Consider the following 18,020-nt stretch of genomic DNA (forward strand, 5'->3'; position numbering starts at 1 on the left):
TAATCACAGAATTGCGTGGCTGTGAGCTCATGTGCACTTAATGGGGAGAGGATCTGTAGCTTTCTTCAGATACTCAGAGGGGTTCATGATCTGTAGAAAGTTGACAAGGTTCTGAGGTGGAACTGTTTGATGAAATGTAATAGTGTTTTCCATTCCCTGCTATTTTCAGATAGATTTCTTTAAACAGTGTTTAGTCTTTAGGTTGGCTGGTTTTATAGTTTGTGGTAACAGCTGACGGGTGTCTGGGTGAGGATGTTACACTCCAGCTTAGAACACGAGTTTCTAGTCAGCCTGAGACTGGGGCTGTAAGAGACCATCATGCACTGTTCCTCCCAGATCGGGGTTACACGAGTCCCTCCGGGCTACTGTTAAACTTCAGAAAGAGTTGTGATTCGAACGTGCCAGTCAACAAAAACCAAGTCTTCCTTTGGTTAATTTGGTGAAATTGTTAGTTCTGGAGATTCACTGTTTTTTTGTTTTGTTTTGTTTTTTCTGTACTGTCCTATGTGGACAAGAGAGCCAGCAGGAGGGGGGGGGAAGGTGATCTCGTCTATCAGGTAAACCGGTTTCCCAGAATTACTCTGAAGCGAACGGACTCTCAAGATAAGTGTAACAGGGTTAGAGATAAAATTTCTTGACCCACAGAGAAGGCCCGCCCCTGTGTTTTGCTGGTTGGTATAGATTAACTCCCTCATACACGTACACGCACACATACACATTTACTAGCTGCCGGCTCAGGTCCGTTTGAAGAAAGTGTCTAGTTTGAACCCGTGCTAAGAGGCAGAAACTGAATTGAAGGAATTTAAGGATTCCCTTCTTCTATTGATGTCCCATAAGCTTCAGCATGGCCTCAGACTTGGGACAGGAGTGACCAGATACATTTTTGGGATTGAGGAGATGCAGATTCACTCAGTTCTAGCCCCCCATTCTGGCTCTGCTCTACTTTTTCTTTGCTAAGGTAAAACTCCTTTTTAAGTAATAGCTTTATTGAGATATCATTCATACACCATACAATTCACTCATTTAAAGGGTACAGTTCATTGATTTTTAGTATATTCCAAGTTGTGCAGCCATCACTACAATCAATTGTAGCACATTTTCATCACCTTAAAAATAAACTGTACCTATTAACAGTCATTCCCCATCTGCCTCCAAGCCTCCTGGCCCTAGGCAGCCATCAGTCTACTTCCTGTCTCTGTGTATTTTCCTATTCTGGACATTTCATATAAATGGAATCATACAATATGTGGGTCCTTTGTGTAAGGCTCCCTTTTATTTTCCTTTCATTTTAATAAGGTCAGCTCAGCCTGGATTATAGAACCTGGGAGTTGTAGCCTCTAAATCTGTTCTATCTTTTGGTGACCTCAGCACTGAGAACCTGAGCATGTTACTTTTCTTCTGTTTGTCTCTCCTGTAAGATGATTATACCTGCTAGCTCCCCGGGGGTGTAAGAGTTAGCAGTGATGCACAGAGTGAAAGTGTAAATTCCAAGAATGAATGTGTTTAGCAGAGGCTTGTAGAATTTTACATCTAAAATTGATGCAGTTCCCTTGGTTTGTATAATATTCTTTACCCAAGGCGTGCAGGCTCTTTGAAACATGTCAAAGCGGACTGGGATTTTTCTCAAGAATTACATCCAGAATTATGTGATTATGTATATTGAGACTAGCTTTAATGTTTTAAAAACACAAATAAGTAAGGGCACCTGGGTGGCTCAGTCGTTAAGCGTCTGCCTTCGGCTCGGGTCGTGATCCCAGGGTCCTGGGATCGAGCCCCGCATCGGGCTCCCTGCTCAGGGGGAGCCTGCTTCTCCCTCTCCCACTGCCCCTGCTTGTGTTCCCTCTCTCGCCGTGTCTCTCTCTGTCAAGTAAATAAATAAAATCTTAAAAAAACACACACACAAATAAGTAAAAACTTGTCATCTCTTCTGGGACACTGTATGAGCCAAAAATCGAGGATTACTACCATTGTTAGCACCCCTTTTCTGTTCTTACCTGTGGGTTCTCTCGGACTGCTGTCTTTATATTCAGTCAGTTGAGAGAGAGAGCAGGGGAAGGGTCAAATGTCTGCAGTTACCATTTACTACATGCCATGTACCAGCATATGTTCCGCTGTTCCCTTCAAATGCTTGTTTTTATGGAGTCACTGGAAGTAAACTTTGAACCGATTTTCCCCAACAGACTTACCCCGAATAGACTTCCGTAGTATAGCCGTGCCTGGCACGTCAGGCTCCCGGCAGCGCCAGCCACCAGGAGCACAGCAGTCCCACTCATCTCCTGGAGACATAGCTTCATCTCCTCAGGGCTTGGACAATCCAGCCTTGCTCCGAGACATGTTGCTGGCCAACCCCCATGAGCTGTCCTTGCTGAAGGAACGCAATCCGCCCCTGGCAGATGCTCTGCTCAGTGGAGACCTTGGTAAGCTTATAAATACGGAAGACTGTCAAGCTGACCTGAGGGGCAGTAGTTCTGTCGCAGCGTGTGTGGAGAAACTCGAGCAACTGGTGTGTTCGACCCACCGCGTCACATGGTTTCTTGCACCTACCTGTTGCTCTCTAGGTCAATTAGTGCTAGTATCAAAGGCTGAGTCGATTGGCAGTAGTGAGAGAATTTTACAACTGCATAGAGTTCTGAAATCCAGCTTGACCAGCCCCTTCCATTGACATTTTTTTGTTTCCAAATTATTTTCACAGCGCATAATCTAGGTACTGATATTTTAACCTGTTTAGTTAGACCCTCAGTCTGAGAGTGCGCTAGTAAGCCAGCTTGCTGCCAGGTGAAATGCTTTTAGTTACAGAAAACGTGTCCAGTGCCATCAGCCTGTATGGTAAAATGGAACCCAACCCCTTTATTTTCACCCGCCCCAAGTTTAATGAGAGTGGGGTTGTTGCCAACAGTTTGCTTGGAGCTGTATTTGAGCCATTCTTATATTAAACAGAACGCTTATTTTTAGTCAGCTTCATGAATAAAGTTTTTCTCTGTAAATTTCTCTAGTTTTACTCTTGGGCTTATGAAATGGTACTGATTAAATTTTAAAATATAACAGACACTTAATAGCTCATTCTTCAGTTGACCATTTTTAAAATCGAGGTAATAATTACCTAACAGAAATGCACAGATTTTAAGTATACAGTTCATTGAGTTTTGGCAAACTCATGTAGCCACCACCCTAATCAAGATACAGAACATTTTTCTCACTCCAGAAGTTCCAGTATATTCTCTGCAACAAGTCAGTTATGGGCTACTGCCGTTCTGATAATCATGGTTTTGATCTTCACATAAATGGAATCATATACTATGTCCTCTCTGATGTCAGGCTTCTTTTGCTCAACTTAATGTGTTTTAGATTCATTCATGGTGTGTGTATTAATAGTTCCTATGACCATTATTTTGGTGTCTTTAATTTCTTATGTAGCAGATCTAGTCACCAAAGACCACAATGATGACATGTTTAAGTTTATACACTTATATGCACCCCCATTTAAGAAATAGCAAAATTAAGGTGATTCTTGTAACATACATTTTAAAGCAAGCAATATTTTCTCTTTACTCATTTCCCTATTATTCATCACGTTAGCTAGGTAGGCTAACAGTAGTTTGCATTTAACTTACCTGGCTTAAGGCAGAGGGTGTTATAAAGGGAATGAAACTAGAAGAGAAGAAACAGGGTTGTAGTGCACTGTTTTTTTGTTTGACTTTTGTTTTTTAATTGAACTGTAGTTGACACACAGTGTTACCCTAGTTCCATGTGTACCACATAGTGATTCATCCAGTCTGTGCCTTATGCTGTGCTCACCACAGGCGCACCATTTGTCACCACACAAATGCTATTACAATACCATTGACTACATTCCCTGTTGTCGTGCTCTGTTTTATTTCTAGGTAGTAGGTTCATAAGAGCGGCCGGGGAGGAGAGTAGTGCAGCCATTTACCTGCCACACAGATAGTCATTCCCGCTGATTTCAGTCCAACTATTGTTATCTCTGGGTAGAAACAGTACGATTACAGGAAGAAATGATTTTTGCAAAGACTTGATTTCCTTATACTAAATTTGGGTGACGTAGTCTTGCCTCAGAAAATAGCAAGTAAATGTAATTGCTCACTTAAAATAATTCTTAGGGTTCCTTTCTGCATCTCTTTACAGTTGTATCTTGAGAAACTATTTGATCTGGAAAAGTACTAATAAAGAATGGAAATAGAGTGGTACTGAAGACTTTCCCCCTTATTTTTGTAGAGAAATTTTCTAGGGTCCTGGTGGAGCAGCAGCAGGACCGAGCCCGGAGAGAGCAAGAAAGGATTCGTCTCTTTTCTGCTGACCCTTTTGATCTTGAAGCTCAGGCAAAAATAGAAGAAGATATAAGGTAATGACCCTTTACCTAAAGAGCGAGCTTTAGAGAATCCAGAGTTCCCGAATGACAGGTGACACAGGTGACCCGGTATCAGTTGGGCGTCTGCTCTGAAGCAGCGTCCTTGTTTTGTATCTGAGAGAGCAGCATCAGCCTTTTAGGTCATTCTCTCCTCTTCTGTTTTCCTCACATGTTGATTCAACATTACAAACCTAACTTAATGGCTTTCTCTTCTAAAACTTGAATGAAAACTCCAGGACCAGCCCACAGTGCATCATCAAAGCAGCTGCAGGTAGATGACCCCGGGGCGGAGCAGAAGCCTCAGCTTGGTGAGACTGTTAGGCTGACTGACTGGAATCTGAGTCCTTAGACATAACGCGGGAGCCCTAATTAAACCCGGGCTTGAGCATGATTGGATTAGAGAGAGCTCTGGACAGATGGAACCCTGTAGTCCTGGGTCTGTTTTCCTCCTGCAGTTCTTGCCCTGGCCTCAGTGGATAAACTGCCTGCCGGACACTTTTCCAGCTCCAGCGTCTCTGATGCTGTTGTTCTCACGTGGGGCTACGTTAAAATCACAAAAGAAGCTTTAAAAATGCAGATGCTTGTGCTTCACTCCCAAATCTGCTAGATCAGAATCTTAAGAGGTGGGGCCAGAGCAGGTACGGTGATGCTAAGGCCAGCCTGGGCCACATTTCTGGTCATGAGCAAGATGCTCTTCAGTTCCTTAGAATGAAGGAACAGCTGCCCCCTCCACCCCATTCAGTTTTTGTTGCGAATGGTTAAGGCCTTAGTTCTTCCCCCACCTTATCCACCATCTCGGTTTTCTGCGGTTAACTGTAGTCCAGAAGCAGATAGATCAGAAGATCAGTGGTAGCCTAATACCACGTCACAAAACCTCTGTCATTCACCTCACTTCATCTTATTACGTAGGCATTTTATCACCTAACATCATCATGAGAAGGGTGAGTACAGTACAATAAGATGTTTTGAGAGAGACTGCATTCACATGTTTATTACAGAATATTATAATTATTTTATTATTGTTGCTTCTATCTTACTATGCTCCACTGATAAATGGTTTATCATAGGTATAAACCATTTTTCCTGTGTATACAGGAAAAAACATTGTATAGGATTTGGTACTCTTTGTGGTTTCGGGCATCCCCTGGGGGTCATGGGATGTATCCCTTGCAGAGAAGGGGGGACTGCTGTATAACTAAGAAGAACTATGTTCTTCGTTGTCATAATCTTTTGTTACTCAAATGAAGCCCAACTTGGTCATTATATTATACAGTCAGCTTGGAACCTTATAACGGTTATTTTATTTCTTGTTTCTCTAACTACATTTGAAATCAGGGAAATTTAAATTGTATGTCAGAATCGGTTGTCAGCCCCAAGCCATTCGTGTTCTTGTTGATGAAGTGCCCCCATTAATTGCATCAGTATATTAGTATATGAATATCTTTGAAAAAGCATCTCACTAGTTAAATCTACCCAGAGAAACAGGAAGAAATTTGTGTTCTCTGAACTAGACCCCATTGCAGCTCTAAGGGAACCTGACATAATTCTCAAGAATAGACGTGTTCAACCCAGGAAGTGGGAGGGAGAGTGGAGAGGCATCGTGGCCAAACCCTGCCCTGCCCTGCGGGCAGAGTGGCAGTGAGATGAGGCATATTCGTGTGGCCCGTGGGGGGCCAGGGGAGATTAAGGAAATAGGGTAATGTGTACACTCTTTTAAAAAAAGAAGACCTTGTGCCTCTCAAGAGACTCTCGACATATAGGGCCCAGAATAGCCAGAGTGACTGGTATTATCTCAGAATCTGATTTTGCTGAAATTTATCTTGGTTGCAGTCAATGCAAGGTCAGGAGTGTACAACTAATTTTAGTTCATTTCTAAATTTACGAATGTGGCATAAGAGAAAAGCTGTGTAATTCTGTCAGATGCCTCCTAAAGTTTTATTTGGTACGCTGCACCAGTGATTACTCAGGGTATATGTACACTGGGGTATAATAGCTTGCATATTTCCCTGACTAAATTAAACAAGTGTGCCTTTGATTTCCTGAAAAGTTTCATGTATTATTAGAGAATGGCTGATAAAATCATGAGTTCAGTTGAGGTAGAGTATTACTACGAAAAGGACAGGCACTACAAGTTAGAGCAGGGTCAGCCAGAGAGGAACTATTTTAGGGTTTGCAGGCCCCGCTGTCTCTGTCGCGAGGCTGGCTTAAGCCAGTGCTGGTACCAGAGCGGCCATACGTAATGCGACAGCCCAGAAGTGAGCGTGCAGCTGCGCTCCCGTAGAAGTTGGTCTGCACAAACGGGTGGCGGTCTGTGGTTGTAGTTTATCTGGGGCCCTGTTCCGTTCGTGTCTCAGCCTTCAGGTACGTCGCGCAGCCCCTGCCCTCGTTCCCACTAACGTCGGTAGTGTTCGCTAACTGCGCAGTGGTGGCGTCGTAGCCAGTGAGGTTTATCCGAGGCACAGGTTTTCAAAAGGAGGTTGGGAATGAAGGCATGAGATGTTGGAGTAAGCTAGAACCCTCTCTTATGTCCTTTTCTCATGTGGGAATTAGAGTATGTTTGATGTTTGAAGGAACGGTTTGACGGACCACATGAGCTGTGATGTGTGTGTGCGTGGTTTTCTAAGTGATAGCGGTAACTAGAGAGACGCACGCATTTGCTGAGCATCTGTGCTTCTGCCATCACCGTGTTCTAGATGCTCTCCGCCTCGTAGCCGCACTACAGCAGGGGTCGTCACCTCCCTCACAGGTGGAAAACCCAGTCTCGGGAGTTAAGCAGAGACACAGCACAGGCCGTTAACACCCATGTATTACATTTGCCAACTATTTCTAAGGCACTGGGCATAGGAAATGTACCCAGATACCCAGTAAATCCCCCGTTAAAATTGAAGCATTCGTGAAATTCACGCATTCTACAGAATTATAAGGTTGTGACCCTTACTCTCCAGAGGTTTATCTTCCTGTATCTGAGCTCATAAAGAGAGCAGAACTGTTTGGCGTGAGAAAGCCATGTGTATGCCTTTCGATTTTCTGCCGGCTGCATCTCTACCTCACCTGTTGCCCAAGAGACCGGTTTCCATTTCCATGACTCAGCTGCTGTAACAGGGGCAAAAGAGGTGTACAGCTCTGTTGGGGTTTTTTCCCTCCAGTCTGTGAAAGGGAAAACATGGAGGCTCCAAGGCCTTGGGGGCTCGGGCCAAAGGAAGAGCAGATGGAGGGGCCTTATTTGGCCTTCTTGGGGTGCGGGGGGTTGGTGTGGCCGTGCTTCTTCCCAAGGCAGTTGATAGCGCAGGAGTGTGGGCAAGCAAAGCAGTGGTGGCAGATGATCTTGTCGCAGTTTTATTTCTGGGCCAGTTGGCTGAGGGAAGGCTCCATGGTGCCACCCACAGGCAAAGCACCAAGTGCAGGGTGAGCTCTTCCTGGATATTGTAGTCTGAGAGAGTGCGGCCATCCTTCAGCGGTTTGCCCACGAAAATCAGACACTGCTGGTCAGGTGGGACGCTCTCCTTATCTTGGATTTTGGCTTTGACATTCTCTCACTGGTGTCACTGGGCTCAACCTCCAGGTTGATGGTCTTGCCTATCAGGGTCTTCGCGAAGATCGGCATCTCTGCGTCTGCCGCTCAGCCGCCTTGTTGAAGAGAAAGCCAAGCCTGTTTTTAATATTGTGACTTTGAAACAGATTTCCCTTCCTGGAAATAATGATTTTACTGTACTTGGTTTTGGTTTGTTACAGGCAACAGAACATTGAGGAAAACATGACAATAGCTATGGAAGAGGCTCCTGAAAGTTTTGGTCAAGTGGTGATGCTTTATATTAACTGCAAAGTGAATGGACATCCTGTGAAAGCCTTTGTTGACTCAGGTGACGTCTCCAGCTCAGTCTCTCCATCTGCCCGACATTCTGACCTGACACAGGGAGAAGGGGAGCCTGGTGCCTGCTAAAGCTGGCAGGAGTCTTCTGGACTGCTAACAAGCCTGGGGGTTACTTCACTTGCCAATCTTGTTGTTTGTTTGTTTGTAACAGGTTTATTTCTTAATCGTTTCTTAACTGGATTTGTATTTTGCAGTATGTCCTTTATCTTCCTACCTTCCTTTATTTGGCATCCTGAATTTTTAGGATACCTCTGTAAGAAATTTGGGAATAAATGGGTTTAGGAGAAGGAGCTGTAAGAAGCAACTGTATAGAGTGTAGATCAAATATCTCAGCATGGTCTGTGAGGCATCACTTTGCCAGGAGCTATGAGGAGTCGAAGCATGTATTGAATCAGGGCTCTTGCCCTTAAAGAACTTAGCAGCCAGGTCAGGAGACAGGGAGTTTCCCTCTTGAGGATTTAAATAATCCCTGTGCCAGCCGGCACCTTTCCTCGCAGTAATAACTCTGCTTTTTAGGAAGACCACACACAACACCATGTCTGAATTCTGTGTAGCTCATCTAAGATAGGATGAGTCCTAGAATAGTAAAAGGCCCTGTTCAAGGAATATTTTCCTCCATTTGGTCATCCACAATTATTTGAGCACATGCTAGGTTTCACCTGCCATTAGGTGTTTGTATCTTGAGATGCATACATTCCTGGGAGAAGCACATTTGCTGATTATTTGGTTTAAAAAATGTCCGTTGAGGGGCGCCCGGGTTGCTCAGTCGTTAAGCGTCTGCCTTCGGCTCAGGTCATGATCCCAGGGTCCTGGGATTGAGCCCCACGATGGGCTCCCTGCTTGGCAGGAAGCCTGCTTCTCCCTCTCCCACTCTCCCTGCTTGTGTTCCCTCTCTGGCTGTGTCTCTCTCTGTCAAATAAATAAAATCTAAAAAAAAAAAAAAGTCCGTTGAATGCTGTAGGCAGGGCACTTGTGCTGAGTGTTTGGGAGTAAAACTCACTAACTGGAGCTTCATGGGGCTCCTCTGAGTGAGAGACAAATACATATGTAGGAGACCCTAATAGTAACACTCAACATTTACTGAGCCCTTACTTTGTGCCAAGCACCAGGTGCTTAATATAAATCATCTTAATTTCACTTAATCCTCAGGTTATCCCTATGAGCCGTGTTCAACTATTAACCCTATTTTGTAGATGAGAAAACTGAGAGAGGTGATGTCATTCTTCAGGTAGACAGAGTTCACGAGTAGTGGACTTTGGATTCAGCCCCAGATCTGTTTGATGCCACAACTCAGTGACCACAAAAATCAGATGCATGTTGGATAGCCATCGAGACCACATTCTCCCTCTGACTGGGGTGCTCAGGCATGGCTTCCCCACAGAACGGTTATCTGAACTGCCCTGCCTCCACGGGCAGGGGAAGGGGCTTCTAGCCGAGGCTTGAGAAAAGGCAGGAGAATTGCGAAAGGAGCCCTTTCTTGTCTTGGGCTCGCTTACGTTACAACAATAAGTAGCTTTGGTGGAGTAGAGTGGGGAGAGAGGAAGAGAAGAGATTGCCTTCTCCAATTTTCTTTTCCTTCATTTTTGCTGGGCCTTCTTGAATCTAACCTTCCTCAAATGCCAAGAGCTTTCAGTGCCCATAAAGCGTAAGGTGCCTAATGAGTAAAACGAACAGGAAGTGTTGGAATTGAATGAGAGGGGAGATCACTGGGCAAGGCTGATCAGCTGGGGAGGAGGCGGGGTTTGAGCTGGGCCTTACCGCCTAAGTGGAGTTCAGAGAAAGTGAAGGCGGGGGAGGGGGGCACTCTGCAGGAGGGTCAGCGGGAGTAAGAGGCAGAGGGAGCAACTTGGTCCTGTCCAAGTGGAGGGTTTAGAACAGTCAGAGTATGGGGCTGATAGATGCATCTCTTCGGGCTGCTATAAAAGAATACCACTGACTGGGGGGTTTATGAACACCGGTTTATTTCTCATCGTTCTGGAGGCTGGGAATCCAGGACGAAGGTGCGGGCAAGTGCGGTGTCTGCTGAGGACCCACTTCCTCCGTCCCAGACATTCATCTTCTCAGTGTCCTCACATGGCAGAAAGGGTGAGGGAGCTGTCTGGGGGCTCTTGTGTAAGGATGCTCGTCCCATTCCCAAGGATTTCACCTCCGTGACCTACTCACCCCCTGAAGGCCCCACCTCCTAATGCAATCACATTAGGAATGTGATGGTTTCAACAAAGGAGGTTTGGAGGGACACAGACATCCGGTCTGGAGCAGCGGGAAGCAGTCTGGCCAGGATGAGGTAGACTCTGAAACTGTGGCAGGTGGTTTGAAGCTAATCTTACAAAGAGGAGGAGCCATCGAGGATTTTTGAGCAGATGAGTAAGTGATCTGAAGATCATATTTGAGGAAGACTGACAACAGTGACAGATCTGGAAAATTCTGTATCCCTCAGGGTCAGAACTATTCCCTTGCTTTAAATTATACCTCCACAGAGTGGTTTGGAAACCAGAGAAATTGTCCACCAGCGAGGGGAATAGGGTGTGAGCTGGGCTGATTGCTATAGTTAGAAGAAGGAAGGTCAGAAATAGAAATTGCATAAAACTTACTCACAGGGTTGGAGCACAGTTTGAGAGTGGGGAGAAGGCTAAAAGACAAGGAGTCACAAGTACGAAGTTTGTGTTGCAAGAAAGTAACTTCATTGCTAAGGAGAGAAATCCAAAGTGAGAATTACTTGGGAGAGAAAGGGTTTAATACCTGTTGGCTTGGAGATGGAAATGTCGAGCACACGGACGTGTAGACTAGAGTCTTGGGAGAGATTAGGACCATAGAGGAAAACAGAGATGTGTCTGTCTCCTGCACGGGCCTGCTTCGGCTGCGTGGGTGAATACACGCAAGAAAAGACCCTAACTGCCCTCTTTGCCAGAGTGTGATTGTTGGCGCAGAGAGGGGGAGTTCAGCTCGTATTTATTTGAGAGACTGCAGGTTTTACCTAGTAAATTATAGTGTCCCAAAGTTTGAAATAAAAATAATCTGATAAGATGTTTAGAGGTACTTGGTGAAGATGGATCTGACTGTAAAGTAGTGCTTAACTTAGCATTTCCATCTGTAGATATGGTTTGACTTTCTGAAAGTCCTCTCCAGGTAGTTTTGCTTTCTGTCGGTAAAGTTTGAAAATGTCTTCCAATTATTACATTTAAACAAAATATTCTTTCACTCCCTGTTAGGTTTCTACACTGCGTTTCAGATTCCAGTGTGTAACTGAAAGTTGAATTAAGTGTGGCAGGAACAACTAAGGGCTAGATTAAGCTAGGTATGAATAATTTTACACAGACAAAAGCCTGGGGGTGAACTTGCTCTCTGCCCTGTTCTCAGGCTGCATTTTTAATCTTAGCACAAACGTGGACTTTGTTTTTATTATCTGATGTTTCCCTCCGCTTCTAGGTGCCCAGATGACTATTATGAGCCAAGCTTGTGCAGAAAGGTGTAATATAATGAGGCTGGTGGACCGTCGGTGGGCAGGGATCGCCAAAGGAGTGGGCACCCAGAAGATTATTGGAAGGGTACATCTAGGTGAGCAAAGGCACCGCGGGAGTCTTTTCAGAGTAGTAGATTCTTAAAAATTTATTTTGCATAGGTGTATCTGATCCAGCAAGCCTAATCGCCAGGAATTTTAAATCCTCTGTTGTGTCTGAATTATACATGTACATGTTTTAGCTGGTTACGAAAAATCAGTCGCTGTGTACTTCTCTGTTCCTGCCCCTTAGAGGTCCCTTTCAACTATTTTAGCTCATTTCTTTTGGTGCTTACCTCCATATTTCAAAATAACACACGTATTGTGCTATTACTGATACGTAAAATACTGTTGAGAGCTGAGCCATCTAATTGAAAATGATTGCTTTTCCTTTTGTGTCTGGTATTGTTTTTCTCGTAATAATTGTTTTGTTTTGGTCATTTGGGATTCTATGTGTTACTCAGTCCCCAAACACTTACCTAGTTGTGTAAATCTTCTTTATGCATTTCATCCTGTTGAAGAGTCTTCTAGAGACTGGATGGGTGTTTCAGAGCCGCCGAACAGCTGCTGTTTAGAATCTCCCTTGCCTGGGTCTCAAAGGCTCCTTTCCCCTTGGTGGTAGATGGGATTATGTGCATCCCGTCTCACTCTTTGTAATTTGGCTCCTCGGCCGTAGAGTACACCTTCCAGTAGCTTCCTGAGAAGAAGTGTAAGGGAGGAAACTGAGTCCTTAAGAATCAGAACTTGTCTTTTTCCCCTATATTCTACCAGTGTGGCTAATCTGTTTTCCACAGTTTTAGTCAGTGTTTCTGTAGGGAAGCTGGCTGCTGTCCCGATTCTTGACCCTTTATGTGAAAGAGTTCTTTTCCATTTCTGAAGCTTGTAGAATTTTCTTTGACCTCAGTGTTTTGGAATTGCACAGTGATGTACTCAGGTATAGATCTGTCTTCATCCACTGCACTGGGTACCTTTCACTCCCCCCCCCCCCCAACCATGTCTGTTGCTCAGGTGGGATAATCTCCTATCCTGGACTTGTCTTCTAGTTTTCTTTCTTTCCTGTTTCTCTCTTTTCATGTGTCCTGGGTATGTTATTTGTTTGGCAGATTTCCTCAACTTTGCCTCCCAACCTTTCTATTATGTTTTGCATTTATTTGATGTTTGTGTTAGATGGCTTTGCCAGATGTCTGGTGACCCTTGGCATCTGCTCATATTGAAGACCGGGACACCAAAAGGCTATTTGGAAGATTACTTGGGTGGGCAGCCATGGCAATTGTGGGTGATCTGGAAGTTGGAAGGGAGAAAAGGGCTAGATGCTCAGTAAACTTGAACTTCATCCCCCTGGGTTTCAGTTATGTGCTTGTTGTATCTCTGTCTTCCTCCGTGCCCATCTCTGTTTTACCCTTTTGAGAATACCCTTTTGAGAAAATAAACCTCTGGTCTACTGTGGGGGTGAAGGGAAGAAGTCACGTGACTGAGCAGGGCCAGAGGGAACCCCAAGATCTAACTGTGCCTCCTACAGAGACCTTCACCCAGTCTTCCTGCTTTGGACCCACCTCTACCCCTGTTTGCACAGGTCCTTGTTCATCAGCCTCTGGGGAGTTCTGACATGTGAACTGGCTTGCTTCCTGGTTTTCCTTACTGTCCTCTGCTTTCTGTTCCAAAATTGTGTTTCAGTTGTTTCTTCCATTATTTTTGTCCTTAGTGATTTGTACCTTAAACAGACTTTTATTACGAATTTTTTAGGAGTAAATGGAGATAAATACATGTGTTCAGTCCCTCATCTCTAACCAAAATTGTTCTTTTTCTTAATACTTTAAATCCTTTTGAGTGAGACTTAACCACCAAGTCCCACTTAATCTCCTTCTGGCCTTTTTTTCCATGCGTTTTATTCTTGTAAAAAAGTGGTCATATAATGTATAGAATTTTATACTCTTGTTTTATGAAAAAATAATATAATATTTCTCTAGTGTTACTAGGTATTTCATAAGCAGCATTCAGATGCATAGCATTCTCTTGTATGGGTTTAATGGTCAACTTTTAGGATAAAATTTCCCCCCAATATTTTATTGTAATATGGCAGTGGATTTTTGTGTAGTTTTATGCACATTTTAATTTTTTTTAGTCAGAATTCCTGTAAGTGAAGCTACTGAATCAAAGGTTATGAATACTTAAAAGCTCTTGATGTATTTCTAACTTGTACCAAAGCAGCTTTCCCAGCACTGAATCAGTATTCATCTTGAGGTCTTTATGCAATCAAGTGTTATTAGTTTTTACTCCCTTAATGTACAGATTAAAAAAGGGTTTGTTTTTTTACTGTAAGTTTCTTTTATTGCCAGTGATAGTTTCTACCCATTTTTCTCTTTCTTTTGTAATATATTTGTCTATTAGAGTCTCTGTGTTTTCTTTTGTCGGTTTGTATAGACTAAGAATAGTTTAAATACCTTCCTCACATATACTTCCCTACATACGTGGGCCTGAACTATCACACAATGGTTGCTTCAGAGTCTGAATTCTCAGAATTTCTGTGGTTTAAAGTAGGAAGATGATAGGAGGAAGTAAAGTAAGTACCAGTCTCTTGTGTCCTTCCTTGTGGCTGGGCAAGCTGTAGCATTTGCAGCTTTGGCTATGATAGGCAGGAAGAAAACCTTACGATTATAAGGGAAATCTAAGTAAAGGGGAGCTATGTCATGGATAAGAAGCCTCAGGATGTCGAAGGTGGTAATTCTCCCACATTCTTCATCAACAGTAGAATCATTGTAAAACCCTGAAGATGCTAGTAGGTTTCTTTTTTTTGTGAGACCTAATGTGCTAACTTAAAATTTTACATGGGCCATTTATTGTAGGAATAGGCAAGATACTCTGGAATAACTTCCCCTTCTAGATGTCAAGACCAAAGAACTAGAACAGAAACAGACCCATGCTTATGTGGACCTTGATAAATGAGAGGGGAAATCTTACAGAGCAGAGGGAAGTTTTCAGGAAACGGTGCTAGGACAGCTGGGTGTCCATGTGGAAAAAATGAATTGGAGATTGGACCCTGTCTTACATCACACACAAATGTCAGTTCAGGGTTGATGAAAGACCTTGATGTGAAAGGCAAAGTCAGAGCTTTTAGAAGAAAATATAGGAGAATATCTTGCATGGGGAAGGGGTTCCTTAAAAAGTTAAGAAGGAAATTATTTGACAAATTTGGCCACATTAAGATTAAGAACTTTTTATCAAAAGACATAAAGAAAGTGAACAAATGCAAAGTAGGAAAGAATTTTTGTAACACATATGACTAATAAAGGATTCAGATTCAGAATATGTACATTCTGTGTGTGTTGTCTGTCTTCCAACTCAGGAGAAAAGACAGTATAGGGGCACCTGGGTGGCTCAGTTAAGGGTCCAACTCTTGATCTCAGCTCAGGTCTTATCTCAGGGTCGTGAGTTCAGGCCCTGCTTTGGGCTCCACACTAGGCATGGAGCCTGCTTAAAAAAAAAAAAAAAATTACAGAAACGACTGAACAAGCACTATTTTTTTTTTTTTTTAAATTAGAGAATGAGCAGGAGCAGAGGGGAGGGGCAGAGGGGCAGAGGGAGAAGCAGACTCCCTACTGAACAGGGAGCCTGATGTGAGGCTCGATCCCAGGATCCTGGGATCGTGACCTGAGTTGAAGTCAGATGTTTAACCGGCTGAGCTGCCCAGATGCCCCCAGGCACTATTGAACGGGAAACCCAGATGGTTAAATATATGAAAATTTGTAAAATTACTTGCCAGATTAGCAAGATTTTAAATCTGATAAAACCAAGTGTTGGTGAGAATGTGGAGCAGTGGAAATTTTATACACTGCTAGAAACATTTTAGAAAATTCAGCATCACCCAGCAGAGTTGAGCCTAATATTCCCTAGAACTCTGATTCCACTTACTATTCCATTTACTATGATATATATATATCATATATATATATGTATACACACCGTTAGAGAAACTGAATACACACCAGGAGACAAGTACCAGAATATTCAGGGTAGCATTGCTTATGACAGCAGAAAACTGAAAGTGACCCAGAAAGTCCCGGAGCAATAGAATCGATAAATCAGTTGTGGTATATTAGACATTACAGTACTCTAAGGGGTGATTTAAAGTGAAAGAAGCAGAGTCCCATGTACAGGGATAGATCTCAAAATACTTCTTGGGTAAAGAAGCAAGTGGTAGTTCAAAAACACAAAGTTAAACAGTAATGCCGCTTAGAAATCATACAGAACTGGTAAGGATTATTTAAAAAGCTGGAAATGATGAACACAAAAACCAGGATAGTAGGGAAGATTGGAGAAGTCACTAAGTTATGATCAGTAGAATGTATAGGGGATTTCTGTGCTTTGTGTTTTCTAACCTGGGAAATAAATGCATCGGTGTTTGTTCTATTAGGCTTTATACTGTACACATTTCATATACTCTTCTGTTTGTAAGATAAACTTAAGAACAGGGCGCGTGGGTGGCTCAGTCAGTTGAGAGTCTGCCTTCGGCTCGGGTCGTGATCCCAGGGTGCTGGGATCGAGTCCCGAGTTGGGCTCCCTGCTCAGAGAGGAGCCTGCTTCTTCCTCTGCACCCTCCCCACCGCAGTGCATTCATGCTCTCTCTCAACAATAAATAAAATCTTTTAAAAAAAAGATATACTTAATAACAAAGTAATTTTTATTTTTTTTATTTGTTAAAGATTTTTTTTTTATTTGACAGAGACAGCGAGAGAGGGAACACAAGCAGGGGGAGTGGGAGAGGGAGAAGCAGGCTCCCCGCTGAGCAGGGACCCCAATGTGGGACTTGGTCCCAGGACCCTGGGATCACAACCTGAGCCGAAGGCAGACGCTCAACAACTGAGCCACCCAGGTGTCCCAACAAAGTAATTTTAATATATTATATATTATATATATATATATATATAAAGTTATTATTATATATATATATATATATATAAAGTAAGAGGACTAATTAAGGAAAGAGGCAAAGCAGGAGGCTCCAGGCAAACACAGGCATTGGTTTGTCTCGGCTTTCGCAAATAGAAACTTGATTATGACAGGCAATAATAAACAGTTTACTTTTTGGAGGCTAACTTAATGTACAGATTTTATTTCTCTTTTAGAAAGCCTTTTGTAAGCGTGTAGGAAGCAAGTGGTTAATATTGGAGGAACTTAGGGCCAGCTTTCCTTACCAGCTGAACATGTGTCCCGATGGTACCATGCATCTAGCTGGGTATTCTGGGTAGTGTCGTTCCAGTCTATCCACTTTACAAGCTGGTGCCTTCATTGGCTTTCAAACCGATCATTGGGCTTACTGGATTTTCATACTTAACTCACCTGTTTCATGCTTTGCCCTGGCTTTGACTGATTATAGGAAGCAAGGCACAGAATGATAGATATATTTCCAAAGCTTGTGTGAGGCTTTTGAAGCAAAAATCAGTAATCTCAAAAAATAAATAAATAAAAAGTACAGATTAAAATAAAAATCCATAATCTCTTCTCTTAATGTGCTTTAGCTCAGGTTCAGATTGAAGGAGATTTCCTGGCGTGTTCTTTCTCTATACTTGAGGAACAGCCCATGGACATGCTTCTGGGACTGGACATGCTGAAGCGGCATCAGGTAGTTAAGAGCTTCACTTACCTTTTGCATTGGCATTTTGTGTGTTACACGGTTATTAGCGCATCGTCTCCCTTGGTTGTGTGTACTGTGGCTTCTCCAACCTGGAAAGGTCCTGAATTGAGGATGTCATCATGCATGGTTTGAAATTATGTATCCGTAGAAATAGAATTTCTTCTTGTGAAATCTCTCTGAATCTTTTAAATCTTGCCATCTGTTTGAGATTATAATGGGCAACTTTGTTCTCTTGTGTTATTTTTAGTTTTTGATGGGAACTCAGGTAATTTTTGACGGGCTTGCGGGATCTCAACAACACATGATGGTAATTTTTTTTTTTGAGAGGTGGGGGAGGGGCAAAGGGAGAAGGGGAGAGAGAATCTTAAGCAGACTCCATACCCAGCAAAGAGCCCGACTTAGGGCTTGATCTCACAGCTCTGAGATCATGACCTGAGCCGAAGTCAAGAGTCAAACACTTAACTGACTGAACCACCCAGGTGCCATCATGATGGTGATTTTTTTTTCTATTTTATTTTTTTATTTTTTAATTGGTATGTTAATCCCCATACATTACATCATTAGTTTTAGATGTAGTGTTCCATGATTCATTGTTTGTGCATAACACCCAGTGCTCCATGCAGAACGTGCCCTCCTCAATACCCATCACCAGGCT

The 18,020-nt window shown here is 43.1% G+C and overlaps 1 protein-coding gene and 1 pseudogene across 1 annotated transcript in view; one reads left to right on the top strand and one right to left on the bottom strand.

The window, feature by feature from the left end:
• The window catches only part of DDI2 (DDI proteasomal shuttling factor 2), a 31,416-nt gene that overhangs the window by 8,744 nt on the left and 4,652 nt on the right, over nucleotides 1–18,020 (top strand). Inside the window, exons 3-7 of the mRNA XM_006748937.3 lie at nucleotides 2,181–2,417; nucleotides 4,234–4,360; nucleotides 8,099–8,226; nucleotides 11,664–11,792; nucleotides 17,250–17,353. Coding sequence (XP_006749000.1) covers nucleotides 2,181–2,417; nucleotides 4,234–4,360; nucleotides 8,099–8,226; nucleotides 11,664–11,792; nucleotides 17,250–17,353 — 725 coding nt within the window. The remainder of the gene's footprint in view (nucleotides 1–2,180; nucleotides 2,418–4,233; nucleotides 4,361–8,098; nucleotides 8,227–11,663; nucleotides 11,793–17,249; nucleotides 17,354–18,020) is intronic.
• LOC102728701 (ubiquitin-ribosomal protein eL40 fusion protein pseudogene) lies at nucleotides 7,586–8,006 on the bottom strand (annotated as a pseudogene).

The sequence above is a fragment of the Leptonychotes weddellii genome, chromosome 4 (genome assembly GCF_054177405.1).
Source record: "Leptonychotes weddellii isolate Sample4059 chromosome 4, ASM5417740v2, whole genome shotgun sequence".
Lineage (NCBI taxonomy): Eukaryota > Metazoa > Chordata > Mammalia > Carnivora > Phocidae > Leptonychotes > Leptonychotes weddellii.